This window comes from Pantherophis guttatus, chromosome 16 (assembly GCF_059756535.1).
Source record: "Pantherophis guttatus breed Tessera chromosome 16, ASM5975653v1, whole genome shotgun sequence".
Lineage (NCBI taxonomy): Eukaryota > Metazoa > Chordata > Lepidosauria > Squamata > Colubridae > Pantherophis > Pantherophis guttatus.
Genome location: NC_142078.1, coordinates 15694184 through 15712729, shown reverse-complemented (window position 1 = coordinate 15712729; position 18546 = coordinate 15694184). Strand labels below are relative to the sequence as shown.

Genomic DNA, 18546 nt, shown 5'->3' with positions numbered 1-18546 from the left:
GGCAGAACTTGGGAGGGGGGCGGAGTCAAAAGAGGCACCAGCCTAGAATCTCTACGTAGCCGCAAGCAAACAAAATCCAATCTGCCTTGAATTCTGTTGACCCTGCTGGGGGTTCGGGCGAACCTCTAGCTAAGATTCTGTGCAGTTCGGAAAACCCCCAAAATCCCACTCCTGGCTGGCCCTGCCTCGCCCACCCTGTCCCTCCCAGGAGTCCCCAGATGGCCCATTTTGGATGCAGGTAAGTGCAAGGCGTGCACGGAGGCTCGGGGAGGGCGAAAAATGGGCCTACCGGAAGTTTGGGAAGGGCCTCCAGAGCCTGGGGAGGCCATTTTCACTCTCCCAGAGGATTGAGGAAAGCCTCCAGAGTCCGGGGAGGGCAAAAACACCCCGCTGTGGTGCAAGAGGCCGACTAGGCATGCCCACCATGGCCACACCCACCCAGCAACCAGGCAGAGAACCCCTCGCTAAAATTTTTGAAGCCCACCCCTGCTTTTAACTACTTCAAATCTCTTACCTTGAATTTTCCAAAAATGAAAGCCGCCAACGTCACTAGTCTCAGCTTGCTTGGGACCATGACGACGTTCTGACGGAGTTTTTCTGGCACAGCAAAACTTCCCTGTTCCTTCTTGGCAGGAAGAACACCGACGACATCTTCCCGGGGACGGTCTTTTTCCCGAGACGGATTTGAACCCGGGGGTTCTGACGTCACCGTAATGCAGGCAGGGTCTTGCAAGCTGATATGGGCTAACCTTGAGACTCCTGTGGCCAATTGGCAGATTAAGAAGAAGAAATATGTAACAAGCAGAGCTGGCAAATGGACTGCTTTGATCGAAGGGAAAAAAAAAAGACAATTATCTAATCGGTGTCTAATCGGAAACCGCTTCTGGACTTTGTGCTTGAGGTGGGAAAAGAATGGCACTTCGATTTTGGGTTTTGCCGATGAATAGTTTTGTTGTTATAGAAATGGCTAGTTTATAGTATTATGTAAAAGTCCAAAGTTGAGGTTGGTTGCTATGATCTTTCTTTCTTTTTTTAAATGTTTTATTTACTTTTTTTGAATAACATATAAAAATTCCATTTCAATCAAACACGGTGTTGTCTGGGTACAGTTGTTTTTAGGCCATCAAGGGCTACCTGTATATTATCTTGTCTTTTTTTATTTTCTTTTTTTTAAAAACACTTATTTGTAATGCTGAGCTGTGACCATAATAAAAATTACTGTCATTATTGCCACTGTCAACACAACCAAGCCCTGCTCCTCCACCCCCAACCCCGCTTTAAATATTTGAGCTATATTTTGTGATTTCCTAGCTCCGAAAAACTCCCTCTATTGGTGATTTTCTTGGAAAGCAGCAAAGAACAAAACGAACAACGTTAATCCCAAAATTAACCCAGCAAGTTGCCTCTTTTCGAAATATTTTCAAGAAAACCCTTCTTTTTGTGCAAATTTGGGAGTTTCCTAACCACTGGACAGAAAATTCTTGGAATGGAATTGGCAAAATGATCTTCTCGCCAGCTGGATTGGGATCTGTTTTCGGCATTTTCATTGATCAAGTCCCAGAGCTAATACAAATTTCTACGAAATTTAAAACTTAAAAGTTAAAAATTAAGTTAAAAACTTAAAAACTTAAAAATTTAAATTTAAAAGTTAAAACCCAAAACTGGTTGAAGTTATTAGGGTTTAAAGGTGTCAGACTGGAAACTATGAGATTGTGAATTCAAGGGGGGTTTATTTATTTATTTTATTAGTCATATTTCTATGCCGCCCACTCTCCAAGGACTCTGGGTGGCTTACACCAAAGACAGTATACTAAATAGCATATTGCCCCCAACAATCTGGGTCCTCAGATTGGGTTGGACTAGAAGATCTCCAAGGCCCCTTCAACTCTGGTTATTCTGTTAGGATTACACTCACCTTCAGAGAGTGTGGCTGACAAAAGAACGTTTTGCCGTTTCGGGCTGGCTGCATCGACAGCGTTCAATATGGCGGCCACGGCCTTTTCAAAGCCCAGATCCAATATTCTGGGAGAAAAGAAAAAAAAAGAGAAATGGGAAATCAGTCAGAGAAACACCTTACATCCACCGTGTTTATGGAATATGATGAACCATTTTGGAAGGGGGAAAAAAAAAGATTTTTAGAGACTTGACTTGCCCATGTTTTCTTTCACTTAATATTCCTCTCAATTAAAAAAAAAAATGATGAAATGAAAAACTAGCCTCTTAACTTTCAATGTTTGCTACTCTAAAGCTTAGTAAATTTGCTTTCTTCTATCTCTTATTTCTTTTTATTGATCTAGACAGACAGGCAGACAGGTATAACACATGTATACCCACCTGCAAGCATATAGAAAGTTCAAGTAGTCCTTGACTTATATCCATTCATTTAGTGACTGTTCAAAGTTACGACGGCGGTGAAAAATGTGACTGTCCTCTCACTTTATGGTTGCAGAGAGGAAATCCCGCTTCTCCCCCACTAAGCGGATCTTTCTATCAACTATCTAGGAAGTTCCTACCTGTCGGCCTCATCCAGAATCAGCCACCGGAGACAGCGGAAATGAATGCATTGGGTAGATTTGATGTGATCCACCAGTCGTCCAGGAGTTGCCACGAGGATATTTATTCCTTTGCGTAATCTGAAGGAAGGAAGGAGATGGGAATGGGAAGGAAGGAAGGAAGGAAGGGAGGAAGGGAGGGAGGGACGGAGGAAGGAAGGAAGGAAGGAAGGAAGGAAGGAAGGAAGGAAGGGAGGAGGGAGGGAGGGAGAGAGAATGGGAGGAAGGGAGGAAGGAAGAAGATTAAAAGGGAAGGAAAGAACAAAAGAAGATAAAAGAGAAGGGAGGGAGGGAGAGGAATGGAATGGAATGGATGGATGGATGAATGGAGGGAAGGCAACAGGAATGAGAAGGGAGGGAGGGAAGGAGGAATGCGATGGATGCATGGATGAATGAATGGAGAGAAGGAACAGGAATGGGGAGGGAGGGAGGAAGGAAAGAAGGGAGGGAGGGAAGACATAGGAATGGGATGGATGCATGCGTGCATGGATGAATGGAGGGAAGGCAACAGGAATGAGATGGAGGGAGGGAGGGAGGAAGGAATGGGATGGATGCATGGATGAATGAATGAATGAATGGAGGGAAGGCAACAGGAATGAGACGGAAGGGAGGGTGAAAGAAAGGAAGGAAGGAAAGAAAGGAGGAGATAGGAATGGGATGGATGGATGCATGGATGGATGGATGAATGAATGGAGGGAAGGCAACAGGAATGAGAAGGGAGGGAGGGAGGGAGGGAGGGAGGAAAGAAGGAAGGAGAGAAAGAAAAGGAATGGATGGGAGGGAGGGAGGGAGGGAGGGAGGGAGGAAGAAAAGGAGGGAAGAGAGAAAAAGGAGGTTTTACTTTCCAGAAACCTAGGGAAGGCCCCTTCCATTTGAGATGCTTCCCACAGCCCTTACCTGGCTTTTTCCGATTTTTTCTTTTCACCCCCCATCAAGACTCCCGGCACAATCCAGGTAAAAGGCTAAAAAGTGCAGGAAACAGAGACAATGAAACTTTATAGAGTTGGGGAGGGGGAAGGGATTAAGCCTGTTTAGTATCCATTGTTGTCGTTGTTTTGTTTTGTTTTTGTTTTCTCTGACAGAAACATCTGGCCAGGGGACCACACCCAAGATGGCCGCCATTTTGTGGGGCCAGGCTTCCTCCACATTCCAACCAGGCTCAAAATGGCGTCTCACCGCCTAATGCACTTAAGACCTCCAACAGGATGGAAGACCAAGGCCCTATAAATACCTCCCAGTCCCAAAATGATCAACCTTCACCTAAACTGTTGTTTTGTTTTGTTTTGAAGATACAAACTCTTTTCCTCAACCTCAAGACGATCCAGGAGGAAAAAAACCCCCAAAGATCTCTTAAATAAAACCCTTTTTTTTCCAGACAGGGATCGACGGAGAGATGCCCGAGACAATAAACTGACATGAATTACGTCTTCCATCTCTTTGCAATCCATGCTTACCTTTAAGAGCTTCTGGAGGGTTTCAAAACTCTGTAGGACGAGCTATAAAGAAGGAGGGGAAAAAGTTAGGATTTATCACACCGTTCAAGCCATTTATTACACTGCCTTTAAACTATTTAAGCTAATCTATTGACTCCCAAATATGAGCTTTCGCCATAAAGCTAGCTATCTGTTGTCCAAAACATACAGGGTTTTGCGCAGGAGACAAACGCCAGCACGTTCCATCAATTCTCCCCAATTCTGGTGTTTGTTTGGGGTCTTGGATTAGCACCCATCCTCCCCTGCCAGTTTGCCGGCTGGGGAGGATGGGAACGGTCCCATCCCCCTTGCAAGGGGAAGAGAATTGATCGGTTCCAGCCGAACTGCAGGAACTACCGATCAGGTGGATTTTAAGTAGCGATTGAACTCTGAAATATTCAAAGGCATCGCTGGACGTGAAATCAGCAAATCGAGATTAAAAACTGATTGAGGAAGTTGGGAGAATAAACTCACCTCTCTGGTTGGAACCAGGATAAGGGCATAGGGTCCATCACTGCGCTAGAGAGAGCAAGAGGGAGACACGGAGGTCAGACGGAGGGGCAAAACAGAAAAGGAGCTACTGATAGAAGAGGATGTTTGTAGCTCGGGGTTGAACTGTAGTGCTCTCGGAGTTTGGTGGTTTTCGTGTAGACGTTTCATGACCCAACTAGGTAACATCATCAGTGCTAGTGAGTGTGGTTTGCTCCGTTTATCATACACAATAGTTCAAAGCTTGGATGTTTTCTTGCAGACATTTCATGACCCAGCTAGGTAACACCATCAGTGCTAGTGAGTGTGGCTTGCTCCCTGTTTATATATGGCAGCTCTGTGCTTGTTTTCAGGCAGACCAAAAAGATTGCACCATCAATGCTACTACAGTGCTAACTAGCCCTGATATTACCTAGTTGAGTAATGAAAGGTCTGCAAGAAAACCATCAACCTCAGAGAGTACTAAGGACCCCACACTCCTCCTCTTCCCTGCACTCCCTTCCAGCATGATGATGCTACCTAGTGGGGTAATGAAACGTCTGCAAGGAAACAACAGAGTAAGCAGGACACTACCAAATATATAGATTCAAGAACAGGGGAAAAAAATGTATCTTGGTCTCTTTAGTAGCTTTTCTGCAATTGAAATCTATGCTTACCTTGATTTTGGGCTCCAGTTTTTGCAAGGATTGTACGAGGGGGATGCTATAAGCAAGTGTCTTTCCTTGAAGAGAGTAACAAGAAAGGAAGGAAGGAAGGAAGGAAGGAAGGAAGGAAGGAAGGAAGGAAGGAAGGAAGGAAGGAGATGGGAATGAGAATCAGGGAAGGGAGGGAGGGAGGGAGGGAAGGAAGAAAGGAAGGAGATGGGAATGAGAATCAGGGAAGAGAGGGAGGGAAGGAAGGAAGGAGGGAGGGAAGGAAGGAAGGAAGAAAGGAAGGAAGGAAGGAGATGGGAATGAGAATCAGGGAAGGGAGGGAGGAAGGAAGGAAGGAGATGGGAATGAGAATCAGGGAAGGGAGGGAGGGAAGGAAGGAGGGAAGGAAGGAAGGAAGAAAGGAAGGAAGGAAGGAGATGGGAATGAGAATCAGGGAAGGGAGGGAGGGAGGGAGGGAGGGAGGGAGGGAGGGAGGGAAGGAAGGAAGGAAGGAAGGAAGGAAGGAAGGAAGGAGATGGAAATGAGAATCAGGGAAGGGAGGGAGGGAGGAAGGAAGGAAGGGAGGTTAGAAAAAAACAATTCAGACAAAAAACAATAATTTCTGACAAAAATAACTTGTCAGCAGAATTTAATCTTTTTAATGCCTCCATATCCGCTCTTAAGAAAACCCCCAAACAGGCCCAGGCCCACTTACCTGTGGAGACCTTCTTAAGCACAAAGAGGGTCCCTCAAACCACCAGGATGCCCCATCTCCATCCTATTCAGCCCTGCGTGGTTGTTAAGTCGCTCCCAAACAGGAGAAGTTAAAATTCTCACCTGAGCCCGTCTGCGATCTGATCCGAGCGTCCTTCCCTTGCAGCAACGTGGGAATGGTCTCCTTCTGAACACTGGGCGGGTTTGAGAGACAAATGAGACCATCAAAATAATATATATATATATATATATATATATATATATATTTGTAAAAAGCAGGAAGGCAAACAAGGCCACTCTTCCACCGACAGGCTGTATTCATTCTGCCTTTGGAGCCGGTGTCATTTCCACCGTGCGGTTTTTTTTCACCGTTATTCATGGCTGGTGATGGTTTTTTTTTAATCTGGCGTTCTGGATTGCTTTTTGAGCTTTTTTGAGACAAACACACACACACGGTACGTAATTTGGTACCTAAAATGGCTTTGATCGATTCTGCTTTGCATGAATGTTATTGTCTTTCTGCGTAGGTACAATAGCTTTATTTGATCCTTGGTGCGCATGTATAGACAAAAACACACAAGCGTAAAATAGCTTTACTTTTGAGAATATATATTGCATATACTGTATGCAATAGATATATAGATATATATATCTCCTCAGCCGGGTATTTTCCTACGTAAACCAAGATTTTCAAAATGCAGCCATAGCTCAGTGGAATCACATCTACTAGTTCTAGGCTCTATCAGACAGCAAGCAAGCAGTTTGCTGCCTTTTGGGAGACTAATATAGATCTATTTCGGACTAATTAGTCCTCATTATAATAGATCTATTAATAACAATATTATTAATATTAAAACTAATAGAGACTGACTTTGCTTCATTCTGGTGTGTGCAGCTTCAGGGTTGACAGTATGTATATAAATAACACACCTAAAATGGCTTTGACTGAGTTTGGTATCTGTCTGTATGTATACAGATATTTGTTTGCTAGAATATATTTCTTGCATGCATGTGCCCTAAACAAACATAAATCCTTTTACCTGGTCATGCTTGATAGTTTCAAGGAAGAGGTTATTGTTGAAGTCTGATAACAGGAAAAAAAATATATTAAATTTAAGGGTTAGTGCTGGAGTTGTGTTACGACCACAGTTACATTAGGCTCAAAGATTAGTTTAGCATAATATTTTTAATTGTACTTAACCATGGTTTGTTTAAATATTGCTTATTGAAAAAGCTATTGTGTTTGAGTTTCCTTCCCACATTAACCTACGAAGCAAAGGAAAAATCGGTGTCCACACAAGGTCAAAAGATTATTGTCATATAAGTGTATCTTTGTCTCTGACATCTCTACACAACTACTTAACTGTGCCATTCACACAATAATATGGTTTCCAAACTCTCTTTCCCATGGGATAATTCAATGACCCAAAAATTCTTCCTGAAAACAGTCTGAATAAAAGGAAAGGTTCATTGAAACATTGCTGTACAATGTCCAAAACGAAAGAACTTACCAAGTGAGGATGGAGACCCAGCTGATCAAAGGAATCAGAGGTGAAAATCTCCTCTTGGACTTGTTTCACGGCGGTTCTAGGTAAGGAGCAAATCAACCAAGGAACCAATCAAAAGTCGGCGTAAAATACCGGGCACCTGCTACCACATGTGGTGGACATGTAGAAAAGCAAAAGAATACTGGCAAAGGATTCGAGTGTGGTTGGAAGAAATGACCGGACAGAGATTGGAACTCAAGCCAGAACTATTCCTACTAGGAATTATAAAAGAAGATCTAAGTAAGGGGTTAACATATTTAATATTGCATATCATAACAACGGCGAGAATAGCACATGACCAACAGTGGAAGAGTGAAAACATACCTAAAGAAAGGGAAATAATAAAGAAAATACTTGACTGTGCAGAATGTGATAGAACTGAAAAATAAAGGAGAGACAGAATACTATGAGATTTGGAATAGATTTTATCAATGGCTAGACTTAAGGAATAGAAGTCGGAACGGATAAGAAGTTAAGTACCTCTGTAAGTCGGGGATTTCTGGATTGTTTTTAAAGAGGCTGGAAGTCTTTACAAAGGGTCTTTTGTTGAAGTCGTCTTCTTCTCTGGCTTCGGACGAAAGCTTTTCCAGAGATGATCCTGGCGGCCCAGTTCCTTTGCTGTGATTTTTGGGTTTTTTCCATGGCTTTTGGGTCTGGGGCACTGAAGAAGCACGCTGCTTTTTTACGGGAGTGGCTTCTTGTGCGCCTTCTAATGTTCTTTTCATGGCCTAAGAGCAGAAAAGAAAAAAAAGATGAAGGAAATATATTCGCAGAAAAATGGGTTTGTAGACTAACTGCTGACTGGGAAAATCATTAAATCAACTGATGAACGGTTGAGATTTGTTTACCCTATCGAAAAGAAGGATTGGTTGGGACACATGATAGCTGTGTTCCAGTACTTGAGGGGCTGTCACAGAAAAAAGGGGATTGACGTATTCTCCAAAAACACCTGACAGCAAGATAAAAAACAATGGGTGGAAGGTTGTTAAAGAGAGATCCAACCTAGTGGTAAGAAGTAACCCTTCCTGGAGTTGTGTATACTACAATGAAGAGGTGGGGGAGTCAACCTCTTTTTCCAAAGCTTCTGGAGGAGAAGCAATGGGTGGAAACTAAACAAGGAGAGAAGCAACCTAGAACTAAAGAGAAATTTCCTGACAGGGAGAACAATTAATCAGCGGAACTCCCGACGTTGTGAATGCTCCAACACTGGAAGTTTTTAAGAAGAGGTTGGATAACCATTTGATCAGGATGGTATAGGCCAGGGTCTCCTGCCTGGAGCAGGAGGTTGGACTAGAAGACCTCCAAAGTCCCTTCCAGCCCTACGATTCGGTGAATTGTACCATTTTGAGTCAAGCAAGGCATTTGAGTCAAATCCAACAGGCATGCCAACTTCAAACGTTCTCCAGCAAGGAAATCCAACGTTGACAACCTACTGGCATTGTTTTCAGTTCCAAAATGTCCCGGGAATGATGGGTGATCAATTAATTCATTCATTATAAACACCACTGCAATCGGGCCAGCAACCCACTGCATAAGTAAGGTATGCGGGGGAAGCCCGTTGCCCAAAGATTCAGAGCAGGAAGGGACCTCGGAGGCCTTCTAGTCCAACCCCAAAGATTCAGAGCTGGAAGGGACCTCGGAGGCCTTCTAGTCCAACCCCAAAGATTCAGAGCTGGAAGGGACCTCGGAGGCCTTCTAGTCCAACCCCAAAGATTCAGAGCTGGAAGGGACCTCGGAGGCCTTCTAGTCCAACCCCAAAGATTCAGAGCTGGAAGGGACCTCGGAGGCCTTCTAGTCCAACCCCAAAGATTCAGAGCTGGAAGGGACCTCGGAGGCCTTCTAGTCCAACCCCAAAGATTCAGAGCTGGAAGGGACCTCGGAGGCCTTCTAGTCCAACCCCAAAGATTCAGAGCTGGAAGGGACCTCGGAGGCCTTCTAGTCCAACCCCAAAGATTCAGAGCAGGAAGGGACCTCGGAGGCCTTCTAGTCCAACCCCAAAGATTCAGAGCTGGAAGGGACCTTGGAGGCCTTCTAGTCCAACCCCAAAGATTCAGAGCTGGAAGGGACCTTGGAGGCCTTCTAGTCCAACCCCAAAGATTCAGAGCTGGAAGGGACCTTGGAGGCCTTCTAGTCCAACCCCAAAGATTCAGAGCTGGAAGGGACCTTGGAGGCCTTCTAGTCCAACCCCAAAGATTCAGAGCAGGAAGGGACCTTGGAGGCCTTCTCCTGCTCAAGCAGGAGACCTTATTATACCATTTCAGACAAGGTCAACTGTCCAGATGCCCAGTTGCAACGCACCCCTTCTCTATAAACCAACAACCGTCTCTTTCTTCGCCCCCCACCCACCCCCCAATGCCAGTTGCAACCAGCCTACCTTTTTCCCACGGCCCCATTGTGGGTTGGGGGGTCTCTGCCCTGCAGGGGGGCGGCGGGGGGACCTGGGCAGAGGCAACGTGCTGACATTAATAAGCAAGCCTTCGTCTGAAGCCATGATAGCCGGGCGAATCCAGCTTTCCCGGTAGACAATTCCTGCACGGGGAGGCTCGATTCCCAAGTTTGCAAAAAAAAAAAAGGCTTCTAGCGGGAGAGCGGCGGCCCCAGCAAAGCCAGGAATGCAACTGAAAAGTATTTTTTTAAAAATAATAATAACAATAACAACAACAATAATAATAATCCTCTGAGTTGCAAACTTGCAGTCAGTCCATGCCTGCAACCACGTGGGAATATTGCCCGGGGAAAGGACCCCCCCCTTATAGGTGGCTAGTGGATAGCCTTGCTAAAATAACCCAAACCAACCTACTTTGAATGAGCTGGAAAGGGAGAAGAGTCCCATCTTAACCCCCCCGCCCAAAAAATCCCCTCTGGTGCTCCCTTTTATTCTCTCCCAGCAACATCAGGGGGTGTTTTCTCCAACAGGAATCTGCTGGGATTTGAAGTGCCTTTCACGCAGGCAGTGGGATAGCCACGCTTCGGGACTTTCTTTCCCCCCAGTCTCCCCGAGGATGGGGGGGTCCTTTCTCGAGGCGTCGCGCGCGGCGCGTGCGCAGTTTGTTAGCCGGCGGCAAGATGGCGGCGGCGGCGGCGACAGAAGAGCAGAGCCCGGCGGACGGCACGGCCGCGTCCCCATCGCCGTCGTCGCCGCCGCCGCCGCCCGACGGGGCCGAAGATCCGGGGAAAGAGGACGAGGAGGAGGAGGAGGAGGAGGAGGAGGGCAGGCCAGGCCCCAGCCGCAGCCGCGCCGGGTTCCGGGTGACGGCGGTGCGGCGCGATCCGGCGGTGCGGCTGCAGCACAGCGTGAGCGGCTCGGAGCCCCTGGCCTGGTCCGAGGACCACCGCGTGTCGGTCAGCACCGCCCGCAGCGTGGCCGTCCTCGAGCAGCTGAGCGACACCCGCGGAGGCGGAGGAGATCTCGTCATCCACCGCACGGCCGTGCCGGCCCCCGACGCCGCCTGTCATCTCAAGGTGGGTCCCCGGGAACTCCCCGCCACTGGATGGGAAGAGGGGGAGTGAGGTGGGGGGCCTGAGGGGAGGCGTAGGTGGGTTTCTCCTCCTCCTCCTCCTCTTCTTCCTTCCTTCCTTTCCCCTCTTGCTCCTTTTCTTTCTTTTTCTTTCCTCCTCTTCTTCTCTTCTACTTCTTCCTTCCTTTTTCTCCTCTTCCTCCTTTTCTTTCTCTTCCTCCTCCTCTCCTCTTCCTTTTTCTTTCCTCCTTTCTAGTTCCTTTTTCTCCTCTTCCTCCTTTTCTTCCTTTCCTTCTCTTCCTTTTCCCCCCTCTTCCTCCTCTTCTTCCTTTCTTTCCTTCTTCCTTCCTTTCCTCCTCCTTCCTCTTCTTCTTCGCTGCTTTTCTCCTCTTCCTTTTTCATTCCTCCTCTTCCTTCTTCCTTTTTTCCCGTTCCTCCTTTTCTTCCTTTTTCTTTCCTCGTCTTCTTCCTCCTTTTTTTCTCTTTTTCCCTTCCTCTTCCTTTCCTTTCCTTTCCTCTTCTTCCTCCTCCTCTCCTCCTCTTTCTCCTGCTCCTCTTTCTGCTCCTTCTCTTCCTTCCCCCCCACCTTCTTCCTCTTCTTCTTTCTTTCCCCCACCTCTCAAACACCAGCTTCCCTGACTTCCCTAGCCAGTTGGGGGATTATGGGAGTTGGAGTCAAGGGCCCCACAGATGTGGAAAAAGTAGCCAGGGCACCAAATTCAAGGGGTGAAGGGTTGACGCTGCTTTTGGACTACCGTGATTATGTTCTTTGGCTGTCTGGGAAGGAGGAAAGCCCTCAGCTGAATGAAGACACACTTATTCTGGGTAGCGGTAGAAGAGAATATTGGTAGCTCGGGGTTGAAATGAGGGGTCCTTGGTGGTCTCTGAGCTTGGTGGTTTTCTTGCAGATGTTTCATCACCCAACTAAGGAACATCATCAGTGCTAGAAGGGAGTGTGTGTGTGTGGTGGGGGGGGTTGATCTCATTTTATATTCTAGTGGCTTGCCTTGTCAGTCCTGGTGATTTGTTGTTTGGGCTGTCACTTAATTTTTTTTTTTTAAATTTGATTTATATGCCGCCTTTCTCCGAAGACTCAGGGCGGCTTACAATGTGCTCAGCAATTGTTAGCTTGTTTGCCAGTTCCTTGACTGGGGTATTGTTTGCTTCTTGTTAACCTTGGTTTTTATCTCTGTTCATCCCAGTGTTGTCTGCTGGTGAGGAAGCGGTTTGGTCTTTTTGTTTCCTTTTGGTCTTTTTGATTGTAACTTTTGAGTGGGTGTGTTTATTGTGCCTGCTGATGGCCGATTTGTTTGATGGACAGGCTTCCAGAAATTCTCTTTTGTCGGTTTTGGACTAGGTTTGATCTAAGATGCATACAGTCTCTGAGTTCCAACTGGGGTTGAGCTTGTCCACCCCATGTTATAAATAAATTACTCCTTAGATGTTGTTGTCTTTTTAGTGTTTCAGACTCATTGGCGGTTGCTTGCTTCATCATGTACTGTGGTCAATACTTAGCAAGTCCCATGCTGGGAAGAAAAAAAAAAAAGCTTTCATCATTTTGAGTGCATTTGTAAAACTTGTTCTCCCTCTCCCGCAGATCGGTTCCAAAAAGGAAGTCGCTGAATGCAAATACAAGTTTGCGAATTCCAACGATCCGGTCGTCAGCCAGACGTTCACTTTAGACAGAGTCTTCAATCCCGAAGGGAAATCGCTGTCCTCCATGCGAGGCTTCAGATACTGCAGCTGGTCTCCGCTGGGTTGTGACGCCAATGGCCGGTGTCTCTTAGCCGCGTTGACCATGGACAATAGACTGACCATCCACGCTAACCTCAACAGACTTCAGTGGGTGCAGTTAGTTGACTTGACCGAACTTTATGGAGAGTGCCTGTATGAAAACAGCTACAAACTCTGTAAGACGCAGGAGCCTTCGCAAGAAGACTTGGGGAATTTCTCCGAATTCCAGAGAAGACACAGCATGCAGACTCCGGTCCGCATGGAATGGTCCGGCATTTGCACCATTCAACAGGTGAAGCATAACAACGAGTGCCGGGACGTGAGCAGCGTCCTTTTGGCCGTCATCTTTGAAAACGGGAACATTGCCGTGTGGCAATGCCAACTTCCCTTCCTCGGCAAAGAATCCATCTCGTCTTGTAACACCATCGAGTCGGGCATCTCTTCCCCCAGCGTCTTGGCCTGGTGGGAATACGAGCACAGCAACCGGAAAATGAGCGGACTGATCGTGGGCAGCGCTTTCGGGCCGGTGAAGATCCTCCCGGTCAACCTCAAAGCGGTCAAAGGTTACTTCACCTTGAGACAGCCGGTGGTTTTGTGGCAGGAAGTGGACCACCTGCCCGTGCAGAATATCAAGAACATTCCTCTCTACCACCCCTACCAGAAATGTAGCTGCAGCTTAGTGGTGGCAGCGAGAGGGTGTTACCTCTTTTGGTGCCTCCTCTTGATATCCAAAGCAGGCTTGAACGTCCATAACTCCCACGTGACCGGTCTCCACTCTTTGCCCATCGTCTCCATGACTGCCGATAAGCAGAATGGCACCGTCTATACGTGTTCCGTGGACGGGAAGGTCAGGCAGCTGATTCCCATCTTCACCAACATCGCCCTCCGGTTCGAGCACCAGCTGATCAAGCTGTCGGATGTGCTGGGCTCCGTCCGCAGCCACGGCATCGCCGTCAGCCCCTGCGGCGCCTACCTGGCCGTCATCACCACCAAGGGCATGGCCAACGGGCTCCACCCCACCACCAAGACTTATCAGGTTCAGTTCGTCACCCTGAAGACGTGCGAGGAAGCCGCCGCTCAGTTGCTGGAATCGTCCGTCCAGAACCTTTACAGGCAGGTCGACCTCACCGATCTGGTGCGTTGGAAGATCTTGAAAGAGAAACAGATCCCGCGCTTTCTGCAGGAAGCCCTGGATCAGAAAATCGAGCGTTTGGGGTCCACGTACTTCTGGCGCTTTAAGCTCTTCCTCCTGCGGATTTTGTTGCAGTCGCTGCAGACCCCTCCTTCGGAGGCCCTGTGGAGGCCCACGCACGAGGACACCAAGGTCTTAATAGTAGGTTCTTCCGAGACAGGTGGCAGTGAGGAACAGCCTCCAGAACAGGGCAGGCAGGCCCACAAAAACCAGGACTCTCAGCCGGCCCCCTCGACTGGTGGGGCCCAAGAGCAGCAGCAGCCGGAAGAGAAGATGTTGGAGATCCAGGCCCAGATGGAAGCGGTCGAAATGCACCTAACGCGAGAACATATGAAGCAGGTGTTGGGCGAGGTCTACCTCCACACGTGGATTACGGAGAACACCAGCATTCCCACCAGGGGCGTCTGCGATTTTTTGACCTCCGATAAAAACCACGAGGACAGGACAGCACGGGTGAGGGGGCACCTCGACCTCAGAGCCCCATTGGGGGGTGTAGAAATATCCTGACTGGCTCATGGGTTCCCGTATGCTGTAATACGGCTTTAAAGTCATAAAATGGGGCAAAATTCAACAAGTGACAACAGTCTTGCTTGGCTCAATTGTTGTCCGTAAATCAAGCATTACCTGCTCCTTGTGGGAGTTTTCCTCCCTCCCCTCCCTTCTTATCACCTTAAGTTCCATTTTGAGCAGATTTGGGAGGGGGGGAGAGGGTGTTCCAGCTCTTTATAACTCCATCCTCCTGCTCCTCCTCCTCTCTCTCCTGTTTTCCCAGGTGCTGATTGGGCATATTTTAAAGAAAATGAACAAGCAGACTTTCCCGGAACGGTGCAGTTTATGTAAAGAGATCCTGCCCTTCACAGACCCCAAACAGGCAGTTTGCTCCAATGGACACATTTGGCTCAGGTACGTTAAATGTTCCCTGGGACGTTTCTTCACCCATTCCCTCCCCAACTTAATGATGTCTAAAGAAGAGGCTCAGCTAAACTGGACTTTCTTGGTAGTGGTGGTTTTTTCCTTTGAAAATGTTTCACTTCTCCTCCAAGAGGCTTCTTCCCCACTATAATTTCCACCTTGGACGAAACACTCTCGTTAGGTAAGAAAACACTTTTAGGATAGGGCAGGGGTCAGCAACCTGCGGCTCTGGAGCCGCATGTGGCTCTTTCATTCCTCTGCTGTGGCTCCTTGTTGCTGGTCGGCTCCACAATTGATAGGACTTTCGGTTAGGACAGGTAGAGGAAAAAGGACACGGTGCTAGGAGGAGACTCTATGGTGGGGGAACCGGACTTCCGGTCGGCTCCAGAATTGAGCGGGGGGCTTCTGGTTAGGACCCTTGTGGCTCTTTGAGTGTTTAAGTTTGCCGACCCCTGGGATAGGATGATAACCTGGAAAACTCTCCTCTTTATAAACCTCATTGCTCCTCATGATGAGACCTCTCGTTATTCAGGGGTGACTGAAACGCAGCTTTCTCCGTGGGATTACAGCTATAGCGTTGGACACAGTTTTCATTTATTCCATTTAGTTGGAATGTGCACTGCCCAACTGCAAATCAAATCTTGGTTCACGTAACACCTGAAACTCAGGTTTCTAGAACAAGCCACCTTTGGCTGGGTTCACCCTTCATATGGTGTTTGTTTCTGTAGTTTAGCCACGTGATACGAACCCAGGCCGAAGGGACGCGGTGGCTCAGCGGCTAAGACGCTGAGCTTGTCGATCAAAAGGTCGGCAGTTCGGCGGTTCAAATCCCTGGTCCCGCATAACGGGGTGAGCTCCCGTTCCTTGTCCCAGCTTTTGCCAACCTAGCAGTTCGAAAGCAGGTAAAAAAATGCAAGTAGAAAAGTAGGGACCACCTTTGGTGGGAAGGGAACAGCGTTCCGTGCGCCTTTGGCGTTGAGTCATGCCGGCCACAAGACCACGGAGATGTCTTCGGACAGCGCTGGCTTTTCGGCTTTGAAACGGAGATGAGCACCGCCCCCTAGAGTCAGGAACGACTAGCACATATGTGCAAAGGGAACTTTACCTTTACCTATGAACAGGCCTGGGTTTTTGGGTTGTGTTTTTTTTTTTGGTCACAGATGTTGCCAAGGGATGTGGCAGTCAAAACCAAATTTAGACTTCTGGTTACGTTTCTGCAAATTCCCCCCTCCCCCCCTTAAAGCAAGTCACCTGGAAATTTAGAACGCACGTCCCAACCCTGGATTAGATTTTGTTTTCCCGTTAGTAGCTCAGCTACTGGGGCAAACCCACTTGATTAGTGTCCAATTCAATGTATTGGTGCAGGTTCGAAACAGGTGAACAAGTTTAAGCTCTGTTGTGCGAACTGAGCCCATTATCATTGCCACTTCCCTCTTTCCCCCCACCCCACCCCAATAATTCTCTCGCTTCAGGTGCTTTTTAACCTATCGGGCCTGCCAGAGTTTAGTGTACAGGAGGTGTTTGCTCCGAGATAGCATCGCTCGCCATTCCACTTCAGAAGGTGAGTTTTCTTACGGCTTGCAAAAGCTGCGAAATCTGGGAATTTTCTATCCCCGGGGCAGGTGGCTTGCCAACTTTTTATTTCCTTCAAGCGGTATTAAGAATCCCAACCTCTGTTAGGATTCAAATCTCACTTCTGCCCAGCCCAAGCAATCACGGATTCAATTGGTCCGTATCTTTTTTCACTCTCGGCATATATTCTTCGTTCTTCTGTTTCAAAACCTCTTTGAAACCTCATTGTAGAAAGTGTGCGCCTGCGAATAAGCTCTTTATGCTCTCTTTATCCCACGTCACTTCTCAAATGACACGATCGCATGCCAAATTTGTTTGGTCCGATATATTTTGAAGAAAAGGATAGCTTTCCAAAGATCATTATTTTTAACTTTCCGTTTAGCACGCGATCGCTGAAACGTTAAGGACAGTTTGCTCTTAACCCCTGGTGCATCTCAAGTGTCTTTTTCCCCTTGTTTCATCCTTCAACCTAATCTGTTCTTATTTTCAGATCCCGAATGGATCAAGAGATTACTGCAGGGGCCCTGCATTTTCTGTGACTCGCCGGTTTTCTAGAGACTGACTCAAGACGATGAGTTTTGGAGTAGTAATCTCTAGTGGCCAAAGCACCACCCAAGGTTTGGATCCGCATGAAAGCTCGCTCCGACATGAGAATCTGCAAATGTAAACTAGAGAAGCGCAGCCACTCTCCGGAAACGCAAAGGTCTTTTCTTAAATCTCACCACCACTGTTGTTTGAAATGCTTCTGGACTCTATTCAGATTCAAGGTCACCATTTGGGGTTTTGACCATTAAGTTCTGGAATCAAGGACCAATAGATGCTACGATCGGAGCGATGCTACTACCATCGTCCAACCGAGTAGGTACTTCTTGACGGCCAGAGTGCAACATGGACTCCGTTACTTCCCTTCGTTAGCGCCTAACAAAACGGCGGCACTTACAGAACTGGAGACTGTTAAATTATTACAGATAATGGGTTTTTTGAACTGTTTCAGGAAAAGAAAAAAAAAAACTTGCATTCTTGTCGGTGAAGAAAGATTAGCAAACCTGTGCGAGGCCTCCTCCTAAAAAACTTCCAGGCAGCTAAATAGCCCTCCGAACCATTATTTCAAATGAGCCAACTGCGGGTGATTGTAATATTTTTTTTTTTAAGCATCCGTGTTTCGATTTTGATTTCCTCGGCTGCGGTCGGTCAGTCGTTCTTCCACCGTCGCCTCTCCTCCTCAAATGTCCTTTGTTAATCACGGTTTATCATGCTGTGCGTTTGTGGGAATGCAAACACCTCAATGTGTTTAGAAGATTCTCACCAGCTCAGACCTGTTGCAAGCTTTTGATCTGAGCAATTCGGGGTTCTTTTTTAAAAAAAAAGAAAAATGAAAATTTTCACACGGTTCCTGACTCTAGGTGAGCTTTTTGTCTGTTGCTTGAAAAGCAAAGACAAGAAAATTAAACTTGTCGTGAAGAACACGTTATGTTTCTACCGCACTCAAATCAAAAGCAGTGTTAAGAAAAATTCCAGGTGTTCTTCTTTTTCCTTCAAGATGATACTTGACTATAAATGTTGGCTTTTATGTGTGTGTGTGTGAAATAATTTGAAAATAAGTTTTGTCTGCTGTCACAGCCACTATGTGACATGAAACTGTTTGTAAATAAAACAACACACAACTTTGCCGGTGTGTGCGTTTAACGAAATGCTGACTCTCCTGTTGTGTGATCACCACAAAGGGTGGGATGTCTTGTATATTTGTTGTGTAGATGGCAGCCTCAGGTACGACAAACGCTGAGGAATTTTGACACTTTCCAAGGAAGAAAAAATGAATAAAAACCTTTTTTCACTAGTTTTCCTGCTTTATTGCTTTTTTTTTTTTCTTCCTTATCGTTGAGGTGCTTTTTAATGGTAATTACATCTCAAGTAATTTTTTTTTCCCTTTCAACTTTACAGATAGTCCCCAACTTACAACCGTTCATTTAGTGACGGTCTGAAATTCCAAAAAAGCATTGGAAAAAAAAATTAACGATCAGTCCTCACACTTACGGCACCCCATCCCCACAGTCACGCATGATCAAAAGTCAGGCACTTGGCCACTGATTCATATTTATGACGGTTGCGGTGTCTAAGGGGGTGTCACACAATCTTCTTTTGCGACCACCTGACGAGCAAAGACAACGGGGGAAGCCAGATTCACTCAACAACAGTGTTACTCACTTACCGACTGGAGTGATTCACGTAAGAACTGTGGCAAGAAATGGGGCAAAATTCACTTAACCAATGT

At 46.8% G+C, this 18546-nt stretch overlaps 2 protein-coding genes across 3 annotated transcripts in view; one reads left to right on the top strand and one right to left on the bottom strand.

Moving 5' to 3' along the window:
* Positions 1 to 10157, bottom strand: part of DDX31 (DEAD-box helicase 31) — a 42418-nt gene extending 32261 nt beyond the window's left edge. The window contains exons 1-12 of one of the 2 annotated variants that reach the window (XR_015730230.1): positions 9781 to 10156; positions 7887 to 8134; positions 7371 to 7446; positions 6900 to 6943; positions 5983 to 6053; positions 5170 to 5234; positions 4499 to 4543; positions 4007 to 4048; positions 3450 to 3514; positions 2514 to 2633; positions 1916 to 2022; positions 515 to 759 (exon numbers count right to left, since the gene is read on the bottom strand). Coding sequence is in view for 1 of the 2 variants with exons in the window: in XM_087879995.1 (XP_087736121.1) it covers positions 515 to 759; positions 1916 to 2022; positions 2514 to 2633; positions 3450 to 3514; positions 4007 to 4048; positions 4499 to 4543; positions 5170 to 5234; positions 5983 to 6053; positions 6900 to 6943; positions 7371 to 7446; positions 7887 to 8134; positions 9781 to 9897 (1245 nt within the window). In the remaining variant the exon portion in view is untranslated. Of the gene's footprint in view, positions 1 to 514; positions 760 to 1915; positions 2023 to 2513; positions 2634 to 3449; positions 3515 to 4006; positions 4049 to 4498; positions 4544 to 5169; positions 5235 to 5982; positions 6054 to 6899; positions 6944 to 7370; positions 7447 to 7886; positions 8135 to 9780 lie in introns of both variants that reach the window. The other variant, XM_087879995.1, reaches the window with a different exon arrangement.
* Positions 10158 to 10440: 283 nt separating this feature from the next.
* GTF3C4 (general transcription factor IIIC subunit 4) lies at positions 10441 to 18114 on the top strand. The gene is made up of 5 exons (XM_087879977.1): positions 10441 to 10868; positions 12462 to 14243; positions 14563 to 14693; positions 16175 to 16263; positions 16765 to 18114. The coding sequence occupies exons 1-5, from the start codon at positions 10473 to 10475 to the stop codon at positions 16827 to 16829; spliced, it is 2463 nt and encodes an 820-aa protein (XP_087736103.1). The 5' UTR covers positions 10441 to 10472; the 3' UTR covers positions 16830 to 18114.
* The last annotated feature ends 432 nt before the right edge of the window (positions 18115 to 18546 follow it).